This window comes from Castor canadensis, chromosome 13, assembly GCF_047511655.1.
Source record: "Castor canadensis chromosome 13, mCasCan1.hap1v2, whole genome shotgun sequence".
NCBI classification, from domain to species: domain Eukaryota; kingdom Metazoa; phylum Chordata; class Mammalia; order Rodentia; family Castoridae; genus Castor; species Castor canadensis.
In genome coordinates, this window is record NC_133398.1 from 555,046 (window position 1) to 573,475 (window position 18,430).

The 18,430-nt window shown below is 53.3% G+C and overlaps 1 protein-coding gene across 1 annotated transcript in view; it reads left to right on the forward strand.

Annotated features, from left to right (window-relative positions):
- Exd3 (exonuclease 3'-5' domain containing 3) overlaps positions 1-18,430 on the forward strand; it is a 72,722-nt gene that overhangs the window by 26,660 nt on the left and 27,632 nt on the right. The window contains 11 exon segments of the mRNA XM_074052654.1: positions 558-622; positions 5,538-5,697; positions 6,041-6,222; positions 10,489-10,542; positions 11,862-12,001; positions 14,017-14,117; positions 15,335-15,408; positions 15,889-15,927; positions 17,363-17,529; positions 17,910-17,940; positions 17,943-18,050. Of these exon segments, the coding sequence (XP_073908755.1) occupies positions 558-622; positions 5,538-5,697; positions 6,041-6,222; positions 10,489-10,542; positions 11,862-12,001; positions 14,017-14,117; positions 15,335-15,408; positions 15,889-15,927; positions 17,363-17,529; positions 17,910-17,940; positions 17,943-18,050 (1,121 nt within the window).

Here is an 18,430-nt window from a genome sequence, read left to right on the forward strand (position 1 = left end):
ATGTTCCCTTCTGTTCCTGGTTTGTCGAGTTACTTCCTAAATCATGAAGACAAGCTGGATTTTATGGACTGTTTCTCTGTGGCTGATGAAACAGTCCTGTGGTTTTCTCCTTAATTGCAGTTGTGGTCTGAATTCACTGAGGATTTTGTATTGTTAAATCAACCTGGCTTTTTGGCACAACACCCCGTGTGTTGTGTCTTCACTGTCCCTGCATGAAGCCTGGTGGTGGGGAGTCATAGCACTGTGCTTGGAGGGTGGGGCCTGCCCAGAAACAGAGAGAAGCTTGGAGTCCTGTGAGGGGCAGTCACCTTGGGATATTTGGCCCTGCTGGATGGCCAGCAATGAATCAGTTGCTGGGCAGTTTCCTGCTGTCTCCAGAGTAGCCACGGGAAGCCTTGGGCATTGTGGGTGCTATGGATGCTGTGGATGCTGTCACACCTGCTGGACATACTGTGTGTTCTGAGGAGCTCCCCACCTGGGGTCTAGAGCGGTCTCCAGACCTGGGGGCAGGGGAGGGGCTTCCTAGTGACTCTACAGCTTTTACCTTGTTCCCACAGGTCAGGATCCCCTGCTGCTCCTCCAGAATCTGTGGAAGCTGTGGTCTACAAAGGAGCTGCAGCAGGTGAGTGGACACTGACTGTGGGTCCCTACTCATAGACCTGTCACAGCTGCAGAACTGGCCATGAGGTGACTGGCCAGGAAGCCACTCATTTTAGAAGGGATGCAGCAGACATCAGTGCTGCCCAGGCCTGGGGTCCACAAATGACTGCATGGACAAGGCCTCTTGTGCCACATGAGGCCACTGAGGCAGGTGTCCAGGGCAGGGAGATCTCGGCAAAGGACTTTGCAGGGTGGGGACTGGGCAGGGGAGGGTTGGGCGGGGGCAGTGATGGGCCTGGTGGTGCTGAGCTTGAGAGGCTGTAGTGGAGCCCACCAAGTTAGCAGTTTTAATAGCTCCCACACAGCACAGGAGAGACTGGCCACGGAAGCCTCTGTTTCCTTGGAGTTGTGGCTAGCCTGATGCTGGTCTGAGGTTGTCCATGGCTATCTCAAGATGTTCAGATTCAGGGTCTACACCTTCCCCCAGCCTTGCCTGCAGTTTGCTCTTTTCTGCCACAGGGTTTGTGTTGCTCAGCTTCACAAAGAGCTACAGTGCCCACAAATGACTTCTCAGTTTCCGTTTCATCACTTCTGTTCTGTCCTGGGATCCTGTTCTGTCTTCACTGCCTTTGGCTCCCTTGCCATTTCTGAATCCTCCTGTCCCAGGCACAGGCTATCCTTTCTTTTTCTTTCTTTTTTTTGCGGTACTGGGGTTTGAACTCAAGGCCTATACCTTATACCTTAAGCCACTCCACCAGCCCTTTTTTGTGATGGGTTTTTTTCGAGATAGTCTTGCCAACTATTTGCCTGGACTGGCTTCAAACAGCAATCCTCCTGATCTCTGCCTCCTGAGTAGCTAGGATTACAGTCATGAGCCACCAGTGCCCAGCCTGTCCTTTCTCTCTCTCCTTTCTCACATACCACACAAAGTGTGAATTTGATGTGCAGATTTTCTTCATCTTTTTCTTCTCTGTTTGCTGATTTTTGTGTTGGTATCTCCTTTGACCAACTCAAGGCTGTGCTTTTTGCTCATGTGGAGGCTCACTCTGGTCACTTGTCCAAGTGCTGGACGATGTGGCTCCTGGTGGTTGACACAAGGTTTCCATGTAACCCCACTCACGTTTCAGACACCAGAGGTTGTCTTGAGTCACATAAGCAGAAGAGCACCATGCTGCCCAGTGCCCAGGCTTGCACATCTGTGACATTCAGGAGCTGGAGCAGAGGGATGGGGTGGGGCTCTGCAGTGGCCCACAAGTTGGTGGTGTCCTGGCCTGGCCAATTGCAGAGCAAGATTGTGGGAACAGCCAGGGGCCTGGTATCTGAGATAGGGCTGTCCCAGAAGTTCCAGGCCAGGTGAGACAGGTATACAGGTCACAGAACACTACTTGGAGGGTTGGGGCCTGCAAGGTGTGGGGTATGGAGATTTGGGGGCTTAGGGCTTAGACATTCAGGGTAAATATGAGATGGTCAGTCTCTGGGTAGGACCAGAGCCTTGAAGATGAGGGTGTTTGGGGCATCCTGAGAGGCTCAGGCCCTATCCAAGAACCAGCTGCAGGGGACCCCATAAGTGGGAGGCTGGGTTTGGGAGAACTCCTGGGAGAGTTTGCCATATAAGGAAAGAAGTAGAAGGGGAGGGGTCTGGGGTCTGGGGCTTTCCCTCTAAGATAAAGGGTTAGGCTTAGGGTCAGGATTTAGAGGTAGAATCAGGAGTTAGGGTTAGGGCTAAGGTTGCATTTCGGGCATTTTGGATGCTGATGGGAGTGAGGAGAAGGTTATAGTTAAGGTCAGTATTAGGGTTAGGATTTGGGTGTGCTGCAGTCTGATGGGATCTGGTGGTAGACAAACTGGAGGTTTGGTGAGAAACCAGTATGGAGAAGGGAAGAGGGCCGACATGAAGACTTTGGTGGATGTTTGATATTCCTCAGAGGAGAGTGATTAAGATTAGGGTTAGGGTTAGATCATCATTATAGTTAGATTGAGTTAAAGGTTATGAGTGGTTAAGGCTAGGATTAGAGTTAGTGTCACCGTTAGGGATGAGGTAGGCTCAGGCTCAGGGTCAGGGTTAGGACATGTGGGATGCTAATGGGAGTTGGTTGACAAGGAGTTGGAGCATGGCAAGAAGCCCGGTGGAGAAGGAAAGTGTGATTAGGTATTTGGTGTTCCTCAGAGCACAATGGTGGGGCATAGTAGAAATGGGAGTTCATGAGTTTGGGCATTCCTACCAAACACCCTACTGTGTGGTTCATCTTCTGGGGACTCAAAAATCCTCAATGGGGCAAACCCTAGCCCTACTCTCTGCTCCAGAGTCAGGGTGGGTCTGTGTTTTAACAAGTCCTTTAGTGGTTTTTGGTACCACTCAAATCTGAGGATGCCCTTGGAAGCATGTGTCAGAGGATTTAGGCAGTTGCAGAGCTCACTGAAGCCCAAGAGTTAGTCAGCTGGTCAGATGTCCCACAGGGACCATCATGTCACTGCTGGACAATGGGATTAGGGAATAAAAACCATTTGAGGACTGTGACTGCCAGTGGTCTGGGAGCTGAGTGGGGGGAGTTGGCTGGAAAGGTCACAGAGCCAGGAGCCCAATGGACCTTTGACATTGCAGAAACTACCATGACAAGAACAGGAGCTGAGATCTTCCAAAATGTGTGTCTGGACTCCAGTGCATAGGAGGTATAGGCTGGGACTGGAGTACCGGCTACTGGTGGGAAAGATGTTGACTTTTTATTGGGGGTAAAACACACACATATATATATAAAACATGAAATTACTCATTTAAAATGGTGATTCAGTACTCATGCAGCCATCACACCTGGCTTCAAAACATTTGATCAGCCCAAAAGAAATCCTGTTTCCATTAAGAAATTCCCACTCCTCCCTCCTTAGGCCCCAGCATCCCAAGTCCACTTTCTGTCTGTGGATCCCTAGTGATGATTTCATTCCCTTCCTTTGATATGGAGTGTCCTAACCTGGACGCTCACATGAATGCCACCCCACAGTTGGTTCTCCTGTGTTGCAGCATACAGTGCTCCACTGCTCTTGATGGGTAAATCATGGTATGAGCTACATACTGTTTGTCTGTTCATCAGCTGATGAACATTTGGGCTGTTTCCAGCTTTTGGCAATTCTGAACAAGTTCCTCTCTGAACATTCACATGTAGATATTTTCTTGAGCCTGTGTTTAAATCATTGTGGATGTATCTTGCAGTAGAATTGCTGGATCACACAGTAACTCCATGTTTATGTTTTCAGGGACCCACCAAGCTATTGTTTTTGTTTCTGATAACTATTTTTTCATGTTTAAAGTTTCTTTTGATTCTTTTTCAAATCTGTCACCTTCCATGTCTTACTATGGTCTTAGTTTTGACGCTTGCATTTCTTTTGTAATTTTAGGTATTTATTTTCTGTGTTCCCAAGTCTATATCCTGTCATCCCATATTCTCAGAGCTTTGGTCACTCTAAGCACATCCTTATATGTGCTTCCTGAGTGCCTTGTCATGAACATGCCCACCCTTGTGGGTCTTGCAATTCCACCTAAGAGTGATCTGCCAGAGTTGGTGTGGCCTGCAGGTACCCACAAAGCACAGCCCATGCTGGCTGCTGCCAGAGCCACTGGCTTACTTTACAACCCGTTGGATTCTTAACCAATGAGGAAATGCAAATCAAAATGGCACTGAGATGCCATCTTGCCCCGGTCAGAATGCCAGGATAACAAATAAATGCTGGTGAGGATGGAGGGGACAGGGAAGGAACCTTTGTACCTTGATGGTGAGAATGTAAATTAGTGCAGCCACTGTGGAAATCAGTATGGAGGTTCTTTAAAAACTAAAACAAGAATTACCATATGATCCTGCGGTACCACTCCTGGGCATATAGCTAAAGGAATGTAAGTCAGTCTGTAATTGAAACACCTGCACATCCATGTTTATAGCAGCACTATTCACAATAACCAAAGTATAGAATCAGCCTAGGTGAGTCCACTCAACCAGCAATAAAGAAATCCACCAATAAATAAAAAATGTGGTATATATAAACAATGAGGTATTATTTATCCATAAAAAAGAATGATATTATGTTGTTTGCAGGAAAATAAATGAAACTGGAGATCATCTTGTTAAGTGAAATAAGCCAGACTGAGAAAGACGTATCTCACATTCTCTCTCCCATGTGGAATCTAGTCCTTAAAAATGAATGACAGGAATGTAAAACAGACTCTTTTTGGGGGCGGGAAGTAATTAGGGTGGGGGGCAGTGAATGTGGTCAAAGTACTTCATGTATGTATGAAAATAGAATAATGAAACTTGTTAAAAACTTAAAAGGGGGGGAGAGCACAAGAAAGAGTAATAGGGTGAATTTGATCAAATTGCATTGTATGCATGTATGGAACTGTCACAATGAAAATGCTTTGTACAAATAATATATGCTAATAAAAAAATGTAAAACAAAACAAAAACCCCAAACCATGGTGGCTCTTATATTCAGGTGAGAGACATACAAGCCCTAAACATCACAAAGCTCCTTGCAGCTCCCACTCCCCAAATATTCTGCAGCTCAGAAGCAGACATTTTCAACTCAAGTTCTTCTTTCTTCTTTGCTCTCCTGTGTCCTGCTGGGCCGCTGTGTGCCCAGGTATGTCTGGCAGACAGTGACTTGTGAACCTGTTGCTGTGGCCGTGGGGCTGCCTCTCAGGGAGTATAGCCCTTTGGCCCAGAACAAGCCCCTGGCTTTATGGGATAATTAGTGCGGACAATGACTGCCGCCTGAGGGCCTTGGGGCGCAGTGGAGCAGAACAGAATCTCAGTGGCATGAAAAGTCATGGGAAGCATGTATGGTGGCTGAATAGCAACAGTTACCTTCCAAGTAGATTAATTTTAGAAACCTCAGTGTGGGTGGGAGGGCTTGCCAGGGGACTGTGACAATGAGGTTATGTGTCTCTACAGCTCAGAGAGGAAGCCTGGAGGGGCTTTGCTGCCCTGTATGACCCACTGGCTGGACTGCTGGACATGCTGGAGGACAGCCAGGGCTGGCGGGGGAAAGGCCCCTCTCTGAAGACCTGGGTCACTCGAGAGCTGCAGCGCTGGCTGCAGACACAGCCTACCCAAGGCCAGTCCAGGTAAGCCCATGCAAGTCATGACCTCCCCTCACCCAGCACCCTGAGCTCCATATCTGACTGCCCAGGCCTTGATAGCTCACAGACCTTGTTCAGGGTGGGCAGAGGCTGAGGGCATTTGGCCAAGGCTCTCCCTATGAGTTTGGCCCTTAGCCTCCCAAGAGCCATGTGCAGTGACTGAACCTCATCTCTTCCCCTCTGCCACAATTCCCCAGCTATAGACACAAGCTGCAGGTGCTGGCTTCTTAGCCAGGCCTGCCCTACCTCCAAGCCCCTGCCCAAGACAAGCACCATGCCTTTGGCTACAGGATACCACCTCCAGTGAGGCTGGGTCTCAGGTTTTCCAGCACAGCCCAAGGCTAACACAGCTGCAGGCCCGTGCAGTGGGGGTCCTGGCCAAGAGCCCCCTGAGTCTGGTGGAGCCACTGGTCAACATCTTCCAGCTTGAGGATGCAGACAGGAACCCCCTCCTGGATCATGTCCACCACCTCTACCATGAGGGAAAGTTCAAAGAAGTAAGTGGCTCTGCATGCCTCTGGGACCCCTGAGGGAGGGACTCAAGGGGATCCTCCTTCCAGTTCTCAGGCACATACACTCAGGAGGGCAGAAAGGAGCCATTTGGAGGGCTCCTGGGTATAGTTCTGTGGGAGTGTGTGGGACAAGGGGGTCGGGGTGGAGGTTCTCAGAAACTGGTAGGCTGTTCTAGGCTAAGCGTGTGCCAGGCATCTAGGTCCCAAAACCTCTTGCACTACTTGATCCAAGAAAGGTTTTAGGGTGCAGCTCCCGGCGTGACTGCCTGGCCTTTTCTCCCCGCCGAGGATGCCTCCCTGTGCCCACTGGACCCTCACACTCTGAAGGCCCTGCCATTTTCCTGACAGCCAGACCAATTGAATTTCAGTGTTGTGGTCTGGAACACACAGCAGAACCACCAACTTCAGCTGACAGGCCCTCCTCTGATCCTTTGCCCCTTTCTTACTTCATTGATTTGTTGTTTCTTTCTTGCGCATGCTTTGTGCCAGGTGTAGCTCTTGACCTAAGCTTGGCATGGAGGCCCCAGCCAGAAATGCTTAGCAAGGGCTGACAGGAGGGGGCTGCAGGAGGAGCTGGTGTCACCCTGCCCCTGGGCCCACCTTCACAGCAACAGCTTGGAACATGGTGCTGGTGCTGGGGGACACAGGACCAGGTGTGGATGCAGTTTGGGTTGGCCCACTCAAGAGCTGCCCTGTGGATGAGATGGCTCTCGGTCACCCTCCAGCCCATCCTGAGTATGGTGTTAAGGCAGCAGGTTCACTCTGGAACTGTGGATTGGGTAGCTGAGGGTCTCTGGGTGAGGCTTATGGGATTGAGGTGGACTAAGTCTTCATTGTGAGCGTTACTGGCTCTGGTATAAACCCAGAAGGTTCTGAGAGGAAGACAGCATGAAGTAACCCTGGTCTGCATGAGACCGTGAGGATTGGTGAGGCCTTCAGAGCCACTGCTGCAGCTGCAGGGTGGCCCTGTGGCTCCTCAAAGTAGGGTGTAGCTGGGGTGTGCCTGCCATGCATGAGACCACCATTCCAGGCCTCACCTCCACCCCATCGTATCAGGGTCCAGAAAGGAGAGCACTTCAGATGCTCTCAGTAGCACAGCAGATGGACCACTGCCCCTGCTGCAGGGGTCTAGGTGTCAGGCCCAGAGGCCACCTGGGCTTCCCAGGCCTGGCCCCCTGGGAGGCGGGCCCATGTATGGGCATCACTGGGCCCAACGACGGCTCCACTGCCATTCACACCTGCTCACCCTTCGTCTCACGGCTGGTGAAGGGCGCTGAGGAACCAAGATGGCCATGAGGGGACAATGCGGGATTGAGGACGCATGTGGTGCAAGGCCATTCTCCCTGCTGAATGGTGGCTGTGCCTGGGGAGAGCGCAGGGAGGCGGAAGGCAGGCTAGTGTTTCGGGCGTTTTCTGTTACACTCAAGCCTTTCAAAGAGTGTCTGGGGCTGCTGAATGAGCCTCCCTTGCGCTCAGAGGCCTGCATCCCAACACAAAGGGGGCTCTTGTCCCGCACAGGCCCCTTCTGGGAAGAAAAGCCATTGTCCCTGAGCGGGGCCGCCCGGCAGGCGGTGCATGCTCCACTGCCCACCGCCGCGCCCATCCGAAAGGGGCTGCATTCAGGCCTGTCCTCCCGGATTAGCAGGGACTCACGACTCAATGTGCTGCGATATTTCATGTCGAGGGCAGCGGCTGGCTCTGGGCAGGATGAATGCCTGCTTTTGTCTGCTGAGTTATTTTATTTACATTTTTTAAACAGCTTATCAAGGTAAAAAGATAGCTTTGCTTAAGAAAAAAGAAAAAGGAAAGAAAGAAAGAAAAAGGAAAAAAAAGGCCCCCTTGGCACCAGGCCCACTCAGAGGTGGGAGGCTGGATAGACGCTGGGGGCCTCGACCATGGAATCTGGGCCTTGGCCAGCCTGGGCACCTGCCCAGCCCTCCTGCCCTTCAGAGTGGGGGGCCCAGGGAAGCCACAGGACACTCTTCCAGAGGGCTGCCGCCCTGGCTTCTCTGAGTTTGCTTCATTTTTTTCCTGAAATCTCCTGGGCCTGTGTGACCAGTGCTTCCCTCAGCAATACCTGGCCCATCTGCTGGACAGTTGTGTGTCCCTTAGTAGATGTCTCTGGTCCTCTAGGGCAGCAGAGGTCAGAAAGGCACAGTGGATATAGGGAGGCCCTCATTGACCCCCCATCTGTCCTCACAGCCCAGTCCCTAGCTCTTCCCTCCTCTGGGCTCTGAGGTCTGGGCCCTCCCTGCCATCTACTGTGTCTGTTCCCTGGGCCTAGCAGTTGGGCCAGTGGCTTGTGGTTGAGCAGGCAGGTGATCTTCCTGCATTTCTGGGCCTGACACAAACCACCAGAGACCCATCCCAAGCTGGCCTTGACTACAATAAAGGCCACACAGAACCCCCCAAAGACAGGACCCAGGCCAGGGTGGCTTTCTGGAGGAGGTGGTTTTCTGCCACCACTCCCCCTATCCCCCAGGTCAGCAAGGGCACCAGGCCTCAGCTGAGTGGAAATTAGGCAGGCTCCTCCCTTGTGTTGGGCCCCAGGCATGCTGGCCACACCCCTGCAGCATCCACCAAGGCCACCTGGCCGCAAGAGGGCACTCTAGGTACATGGAGAGTTCCTGCCCAGCCAGATGGGTCAGGAATCTGCCTGGTTGGTCTGTGCTCCAAATGACACAGAGACAGGAGGGGAGCTGGGAGTATTGCTGGGGGGCCAGTGTCTCAGCCTGCCTGACGTGTGAGACCTGAGCTGCAACCCCCTACCCCCAAATCAGAAGGGTTCTTAGGTTGTTGGGGGCCCATTGAAGGTTGCTCCTGGAGAAAGGAGGACCATTCAGGACATTGCAGGGGGACTGACAACACAGTAGAGGTGCTGGGGGTGGTTCAGGTGGCTGCTCACCTCTCCACTCAGCCTCCTCTCCTATTCTAGTTCCTAGAGAGCCTAGTCCCAAGGATGGGAGGGGAGCACCCAGTTCTCATCTCTCCCCACCTTAAACAAAGACCAGGTTGGCTCCAGGGTCAGGACCCTGGCTTCCTCAGGTTCCTGTACCTTCTGAGGGGAGTCTCTGATCCAGAAAAATCCAGTGCTCTCCTGTGAAGCTAGACAGAGTCGCTGCTAGTCAGTCCCCACGTGGTGGTCCCTGCACCTCTCCCCCAGCTCTTCCCCACATCCTGCACCCCCTCCCAATCCCTGCGGACCCTTTCTGCACCCCTCCCCATGCCCTGTGGACCCTCCCCACACCCTTCTCCTGGTGGGACCTGCTGAGGCCGAGCCTCATGGACCAGGGCCAGAATGGAGGCACCGGGTCATAGCTCAGGGAAGGCCCCAGCCTGGACGCCTCCAGGCCTTTCCCAGGCCGCTATTTTGGGCCTCTCTGAGCTGCTGGGGGCGGGGCACTGAGCTGCTGTGCAAGCTGCTCCTGCCTGGTTATTTTTGCTCATAATGGAAGAGCGATATAGGGGAATTATTAATAGCAGCTAAGGATGCAGTACGTGTGGGCAGTCAGGGTTCAGTGTTTGCTGTGTCCAGTTGTGGGAAGGTTACAGCAGGCACCAAGTTTGTGAGTCTGAGCTTCCTCTTAAGCTGCATCCATTCTCCATCCGAGACTGCTTAGGCTTTTCTCTCAGGAAAGTGGTCATTTGGAGGCTCCTTGAGAGCCTGGGGGCAGCTCTGACCATGGGCCCCCACACAGAGGACACCATGCCCTCACCTCTAGCCACTCGCCCATGAAAGTCAGCCTGTAGCATATGCAAGCTGAGGGTCTCTTGCCTTGTGGAAAGTGCTCAGAAAAGCCACAGGTCCCCAGGAAGCCTCCTCTTACTCTGCCCTCAGGCCTCTAGGTGCAGGGTCCACCCTGAACCCTCTGTTGCAGGTACTAGATCTAGCCATGCTGGCCTCTCCTGTACTAGGGGGAAGCTGGGGCAGGATCAGATGTATAAGTTAACTGCAGAGGTCAGTAGTGGGTCTCTTGCCTCACCATCCCTGCAATCCCTGAGCAGGACCCTGGGGACCAGGGTGTGGGGTGAGTCCCTGTTCCACCCTAGGAGGCTAGGACAGAGTAAGGAGCTTCTTGCTCTGAGACTCTTCTGGATCCCAGGCCCCTCAGTCCAGGGACCATGCAGTTGGACAGGGAAAAAGTCCCTGGCTATGTTTGTCATGACCAATGTTGGTGTTGAGGGTGGGAGCCCCCCTGTGGTGCTGGCCCCCCTCCCAGGCACAAGTGATTTCTCCTTTTGTGTTGCCAGGCAATCATGCTGGGCACGAAGTTGAAGCTGCAGCCAGAACTGGATGTTGAAAAGGTAAATGTCTTTCTAATGCAAATTGTTTAGGTCCAAACTTGGATAAAGCCCAGGTCTCCAGAAACAGGGTTTGGTGGGGGAGGAGGGTCTCCCACCACCAAGTCCCAGGATGGCAAGGCAGAACCTGAGTAGAGGCCAACGAATGTCACTCGTGGTCAGGTGGCTTTGGCATAATATGCTATCCTGCTTGTTGTAGGGCAGCCCCAACCAGGCCCAACTGTGTCCAGTGCCCTTCCTCCATGTTCTCTGAAGCCCAGGAATTTCATTGTGGGCTGGTTTGGGGCTGGTTTAGTCAGTGCAAGAGCCCTGCCCTGCCCTGGAGTGGACATCAGACACCTCACTGGACTCTTCAGCCCTTGTGTTTCTGTGGCCTTCATCTTGTGGCATGCTGCATTTCTCCAATCTTCAGAGGTCAAGAAAGAGGTCATCCTGTTTCCCTGGGAATCTCAGGAGAGATAACATAGGCCTCAAAGTCCTTGTACCCACAGGGACAGCAAATCCAGCTCTGACTCCACAGTGACATGGCAGAGTTTGCCCCCTCCACCTGGCCCTGCTGGGGCCAGGCAGGGTCATACCCAGTGTGTGGGTGTAGGCTTGAGCTCTTCAGGGACTGAGGATCCCACCTGAGGACTGTGGCCTGGCCGCCATCCAGTATGGGTTCTGAGTAGCCGTGTGTGTGTGTGTGTGTGTGTGTGTGTGTGTGTGTGTGTGTGTGCATGCATGCATCCAAGGGAAGAGAGGAAGGAAGAAGAGGCTCCTCTGCAGGAACCCATGGGAGGGGGCTGGTTCTTGCTGGGAATTGGCCAACCTGTCCAGTCCACAGCCAGGGGCTTCCTCAGTGTCCTACAGGCACCAGTGCAGCCTGGAAATCTTGTGGGTACGTTCCAACTCCACATGCAGACACTCCACACATCTCAAAGGGACATCTCTTGGCCACCAGGGCAACTGCCAGTCACGTTGTCTCTATCCTGCTGTGCCCAACTTAGTAAGCACAGTAGGTAACAACTGAATTACTTGGGCCCTCCAGCCCTTGGTCAAGAGGATGAAGTTGAACACAGAGCCCACCAGAAACAAAACCCAGGAAGCATCACCTAGGGACAAAGCTCATGTGTGCAAGAGTGCTTGTGCAGGGTCACAGGCACCAAGCATGGGCTGAGGTGGGTACGCCACGCCATTTCCTTGAGGACTTCAGACACGAGCTTGGCCTCTGCATGGGGCAGGTTGCAGAAATCACCCTCAGGCCCTTCTGGTTCTTGCACTCTGAGTGGGAGATGAGTCTGGGGTCCTGGCCTCGGTCCTGAGCCTGTGCTCCCCTGCAGATGAGCATACCGCTGCTGTTCCAGGACAAGGTGAACCTTGTGGAACACTATGTGGCTGGCTTCCCTGACCTCCAGAGGAGATTGCTGGTCCTCATGGACTCCTGGTGCCAGCCCGACTTTGACATCGGGGACGTAGCCAGGTGAGTCCCACAAGGTCCCAGCAGCTGGTGCTATATGGCCTCCTGGGAGCCCAGGATGAGGGCTGGGACTTGACAGGGGCAGGAGACCCATGGAAGCTCTTACCTGGGTACCTGTGTCAGGTTCAGGACTGCCACAGGAGGAGCAAGCAGGAGGCAAAGCCCAGCCCTGTCCTGGAGAGAGCCCAGCTTAGGAGGAGGCTGGTCTGCTGGGTGGTCCAATATTGAACAAAATATTAATAATCAAGAGAAGTAACATATTAATCAAGAGAATGAGAAGACAGACTCAGACTGATAGAAAATATTTACAAAAGACAGATCTGATAAAGGACTATTATTCAAAACATGCAGATCTCAAAATGGAACAATAAGAAAATGAACAACCTAACCTAAAATTGGACAAAAAGATTTGCACAGTCACCTCACCTAAGAAGATATGCAGGAGAAATAGCACTGGGAAGTTGCAAATTAAAACAAGACACCATTCTACATCTATTAGGAACCCCAAACCTTGACCCCCCCCACCCCCCGCAATGCTGGGAGGACATGAAGCAACAGGAACACTCTTTCATGGTCAGTAGGAATGTTAAATGGTACAGCCACTTGGGAAACTAAACATACTCCTGCCATACGATCCAGCAATCATATTCCTTGGGATTGACCCAAAAACATGAAAAGAAGTCCACGAAAAAACCTGCACACAGGTGTCTGTAACTGCTTAATTTATAATTGTCTAAATTGAAAGCTAGGTGTCCTTTAGGAGGTGAGTGGGTCAGCACACTGTGGCCCATCCAGAAAATGGAATATTATTCAGCAATAAAAAGAAATCAGCTAGCCAGGTGCCAGTGGCTCACACTTGTAATCCTAGCCACTTGGGAGGCAGAGATCAGGAAGATCTATGTTCAAGGTTAGTCTGAGCAAATAGTTCATCTCAAAAGATACCTGAGCACAAAAGGGCTGCCAGAGTGGCTCAGACAGTAGAGCACCTGCCTAGCAAGTGTGAGGCCCTGATTTCAAACACCAGTACCTCTAAAAAAAAAAAAAAAAGAAAAGAAAATTTCTAGAATATAAGCAAAGCTAAATGAAGAAATAAAGAAAATAGCTCATCTGAAGAAGAGGAGGAGGGGGAGGAAAAAGGAGGAAGAAGACGAAGCAGAAGAAGGAGAAGGAGGAGAAGAAGAGAGATTTAGGATGGTGGGGGCAGTTACCAGAGGCTCCCAGAGGAAGAGTGCTGGCTGGGAAGGAGCAGGCGTGTACAGTTGACTGCTGAGGGAGAGATCTATATGGAGGTCTGATGACATGAAATTTCACAGTATCGTGTGAAGGGCCTTAAAACCTCCAAAAGAACAGGTCACACACAAAGGGCCAGAGTAGCTCAGTGTCCCTACTGCAGTCCTGGAGCTATAGTCCTGGAGCCGTCCTGCCTGCACTGGGGTGCCTGATCTCAGCCCAGCAACCTCGGCTCCACTAACTTCCCAATCCAGCACTTGCTAGGCAGGTGCTCTAGGATTCAGCCCTTCGTGGACTGCTCCACCCTCACATCCCAGTATCTGGGATGCTGTTAGCAGCTTGGCTTTACTGCAGCCTAAAAAGCAGAATATGTGGCCCAGTGCAGGGAGTAGATCCAGACTGCGCTGGCAGGAGGGAGGACTCAGAGGCCTCAGGGTGGGAAACGCAACCCCAAGGAGGCCAGAGAGAGTGGCTAAGCTGTTGATCACATTTGCACATCTGAGGTGATCCTATTGTAAATGCAGAATGCATGGGTTTAACTAGAATCTCTGATACTATTATTTGGGGAGGATGGTGAGGCACCCTAAAAGTGAATAACCAAGTGATGGCAGTTGCGTCTCTTTCAAAGTTGACTGCGAATGACCGGGTGTGGGATGGGTGAGGGAGAAGTGCGTACTATTTGTGCTGTAAACTTTGCAGAATTAATTTTAAAATTGCGTGTGTGTGTGACTTTGATGAAAATGAAATCCTTAAAACAGTAACAGACAGGCGGGGCTCTCTACCCATAGGCAGTACCCCAAAGTGACCTCCGTGAGGCTGGAAAGGCTGAGCCCCAAGGTGCTTAGTCGGCAGGTCCTGCGTCTGCAGCAGCAGTACCATGTGGCCCCCGGTAAGTCCTGCAGCAAGGGTACAAGAAGGACGTCTGCCCACCAGACTCAGAGGCCTGACCTGTGTATCCTCTGCCCTGAGGGACACTCCTGCTTCCCCAGCTGGCTGTCCTCTGGCTACAGAGCTAAGAGTGAACCACCTTGGGTATGATCTTCTGCTACTCTCTTTAGGTCCTCCCTCTGCCTTTTCTCCTACTTCCTCTTTCCAGAAGTTGTCACCAGGCTTTGTTGAACACAGGCCTAAAGGGGCAGTGGCCTCTAGTGTCCTAAGCCAAAGCTTCCCAGCAGCCATGGAGCTGGTACAGCTATGGCATGAGGAAGGTGGTGGCTCCTAGACCCTCTCAGGGGGGCCTGAGCGAGGTCTCTGCAGGGCATCCCTGCCCTGGTGGCCACGTAACAAGAAGATGCAGCCCTCCCTACTAGCCTAGACTTTGGCCCCACTCTGGGTGGCACAGACCCCAGCTATGCTCCACAGATAGGATCCTTGTAATGAGGGGGCTCCCAGGTTCTGGCTCGCACAGTCACATGGGTCACAACTGAGCTTGGTTGAGGCCCAGAGCAAGGACAGGACTTTACAGGGGCCTCTGGGTATCTGGGGTCTGTGAAGTCAGCTTCCTGCTAAGAACTTGACAGCCTGCCAGGACAACTGGACAGAGCACCTCAGGAGGGAAGAGCAGTGGCTGGACAGGGTGCCCTCCTTCTGAGGCATAGAGGGAAGGTTGACCAAAGCAGGTGGCACATATAAACAAGTGTGTGGGTCGGGCCTTGCTATATGCTGCCAGGTCTGCTTCAGGCATGGGACCCAGAAGCAAGCACTTGGCCCTGCCTTGAGGAATTCAGGTTTCAGTGGGAGAAGGCAGGAAGCATATGCCTGCACTACAATGTCAGGAAGGCCCTGCCCTGGAGAAGAGGCGTGAAGGCCTGTGGGAGTCGCTGCTGCCCCAGGTCATCTGTGCGAGCCCAGATGGTGGAGCTTCCACTGTGAAAGTAGCTCGTGCAAGATCCCAGGAGAGGCTGGGGCAGGGGTTGCTGGCCCCTTTGGTGGCATTGACCCAGAGCAGAGCTCTAGGCCATGGGGAGGGTATGGACCCAGGGTAGAGGTTGGAAAGCTGTGCAAAGCTACACACGGTGTCTCCTGTCCCTGCCTTCCAGGAACAGACAACCCTATTTGGGGTGTACTCAGCTCCTGGCCAGCACTGACACCTACCCTCTCTTTCAGCACTGTGTCCCAACATTGTCACACAGCAGCACCTGGCAGCCCTGCAGTGGCTGTGCTACAAGCGGTTTGTGGAGGTGTGTGCACAAGGGAGGCTTGGGCCAGCTATGAGCACTGAGGGGCAGCCTGTACCTGGCATCTGAGTCTTCCTATCAAGGCACCTTTTTCCTCAGACAGTCACTAAACACCTGCTAGGAACCAAATTGGTCCTGCTAGCATCAGCCCACAACCACACCAACAACCTAAGCTGTATCTTACTCAACCCACAACTATGCCCAAACCAGTCCTGGGCATAGGCCCAACCGGAAAGAGTTGTACCCACCTGCCAGGCTTGGAGCCACTCCCACTCATTCTGGGCTGGTTGGACCCTTAGAGGTCAGAGCCCCTCTGAGTTTACTAAGTCCCAGCTAGCCATGCTGGGCCACATAGGCAGGTGTGCTAAGCCACAACCCCATGGAGGAGGCCAAACATGGGCCTGTGGCAAGGGACGCCCCAGTCCAGGCTACTTCCAGATTCTGGAGCTGCTGCTAGAAACAATCTCCTATTTACTTCCACAGAAAAGCATGTCTCAGGGGAGCTGGACTGACCATGTACAGGTGAGTTGATGAGGCATGGTCTGAGTGCACTGGACCAGTGGAATCCTTGATCCATCCCTGTGAGGCTGAGAGCAGGCCTGGGGGAGGCAGTGCCCTGTGTAGGCATGTGTACATATGTGTGCTGCAAGGATTGCCTGTGCATCAGGTGTGATGGGAGTATGAGCCATAGACCTCTCCTGCTGCTCACGGGGCCTGGTGAAGCCTCTGTGGCTGCAGAGACAGGAGTAGGGTCCTCATGTAACAAAACCACAGAAACCTGAGGCAGGGACACCCAACTCCATGAAAGCTACATGCCAGGTGCGTGTGAGGGGGAGAGCATGTGTGTGCACATGAATGTGAGGGATGCCGCCAGTACCTAGTCCTGTGTAGAGCTGTCTATGCAGCATACTCAGGCCCCTGGGGGCATACTGGTGTACTCGGGTGGTGTCCCAGGCTCGTCTCATTGGATGCAGAGCTGTCCTTGGGCCCCTAGTGCAGTGATCTGGGAAGATGGTGGGATCCTTAGGCCCTCATGCATAGGAATGTGGACCAGCACAGCTGGGGCAAGGCCCCCCTATCAAGCAGAGGATGGCACCTAGCTGAGGCAGTACTAAGCTGCCTTGGAGGGCAGGGAGGAAGGTGGTGAGTCACCAGAGAGGAACGCACACACATCGGGCGAGGCCGGGAAGGCCAGTCCCCCCTGGGTGCCAAGGCCAAGCCAGCCGGAAGGGCAGCGGACATCCTGAAGAATGTGGAGGAGTTTCCACATATTGTCGTCCACGTGGGAACCCACGGCCAGGGGGAAGCTGACGCCTGGGGCTGCTGGGGGCATTGAAGCCATCTGGGCAGGCGGCCTTGCCGAAGGCCAGCTGGGGCTCCTCAAGGAACACTGAGGCCACAGGAAGCAGTCATGAGGGCGAGGGGCTCAGACTCCCCAGGGATCCACCACCCTTAGGACAGGAGAACTCAACCTCATGAGGACCAGGCTTCTCAGGGCCTCCTTAGTCACTGCTGTACCCAGGCCTGGTCCCCTGCAGTCTGGACCACATGCTGCCTGGGTATCCCTGGCCTCCTCCTCTTCCCCAAGGGTACACCCAAGCACAGAGAGGAGGAGGAGGAGAAGGGTCTTGCACAAACTGCACAGAGCAAGTGGTAGAGGATGAGGAGCAGGCCAGACTGTTCTAGAAGAAGGCTCTGGTTTCAGATCCAAGACAGATGACTGTAGAAGGGGGGATTCCCAACCAAATAGCATTAAGGGGTCAGGGCTTGGGGCTGGGAAGGGTCTAAGGCTGAGACTGGGCTGTGGGTGCCTAATCACTCAGTCTTCTGTCAGCCTTGAGCCTTGGGTAGGACAGGGCCACTGTGGCTCTCCAGGAATACTCAGGTCTGGTTAGAATCTGTGGGAGTCCCTGGGGCACAGCTCACCCCCAGCCTACCCTCATAATTGACCCCACAGGGCCTGGTGGAGCAGAGCCCCTGGCTACAGCAGCAGCTGCTCCAGCTGGTGGCCCCTCACAGTGACCTGGCCACAGTCGCCCAATGTGCCCTGGACCTCTCACTGCCTGAGGAGCAGCTGCCAGATTCAGTGGCTGCAGAGCTTGTTTGGCTTAGGCTCCAGGGAAGGTAAGCACCCTCATTCTAGGTGGTGTTCTGCCCAGGACAGTCCCTGGCCCTTAAGGCAGTGACTCTGCAAATCACACAGCCTGCCACCCATCCAGAGCCCTGAGGCCAGATCCATGGCTAGGCTGGATATATCTGAAGGCCAGGGAATCAGCTGTCCTATGGCCCAGGAGTTCCCCCAACTCTGGGGCAGAGACAGGTGTAGGGGTCATTGTGGGGTGGGGGGCTGAGCAGGTAGGAGAGGAGGAGCACCCAAGGGCAGACCCAAGCCCTCCATCCATTGAGCAGACCTTGGGTACTCTCCAGCCTCCCTCCATGGTCTGCCTGGGCCTAGTCGGGAGTGGAGTGGGGGCCAGGGACACCACCAGTTCTGATCCTCCCAGGACAGCTGAGGCTGATTCGAGATGGAGGAGCCGCACAAGAACCTGAAGGAAGATTTCTACCAACTGCCCATTTCCAGAGAAAACATCCACTTCCTGGCCTCCTGGGAGGGCCTGGCCAGGCATGAGGCCCAGCTGCTGCAGGTGGGTGCCTGGCTGGCTTCTATAGCACACTGCTCATGGAGCCTCTGTGTAAGGACCTCAGGATGCAGCTTTTATAGTACAGAACAGGCCTCTGGTGTCCACCCACACTATGCACCTCTGTGCATGCTTTCTATCCTCCCTGGGGTGCTCCAGAACCACTATGAAGGTGACCTGTTCCCCAGGGCAAGGACAGGGACTGCCTGGGTGCTGACACTTAGAGGTTACCATGCCAAGCTGTGGAAGGAGCCCAGACTCCCTGCTACAAATGGGGCCTGAGGTGTTGAATGGAAACCTGCCCAAGGGCATGGGTAGCAGCCCTAAGACTGGACTCTCAGCCTGCAGACAGCCAGACCTCCTTGTCTATTCTGGCCACATAGAGC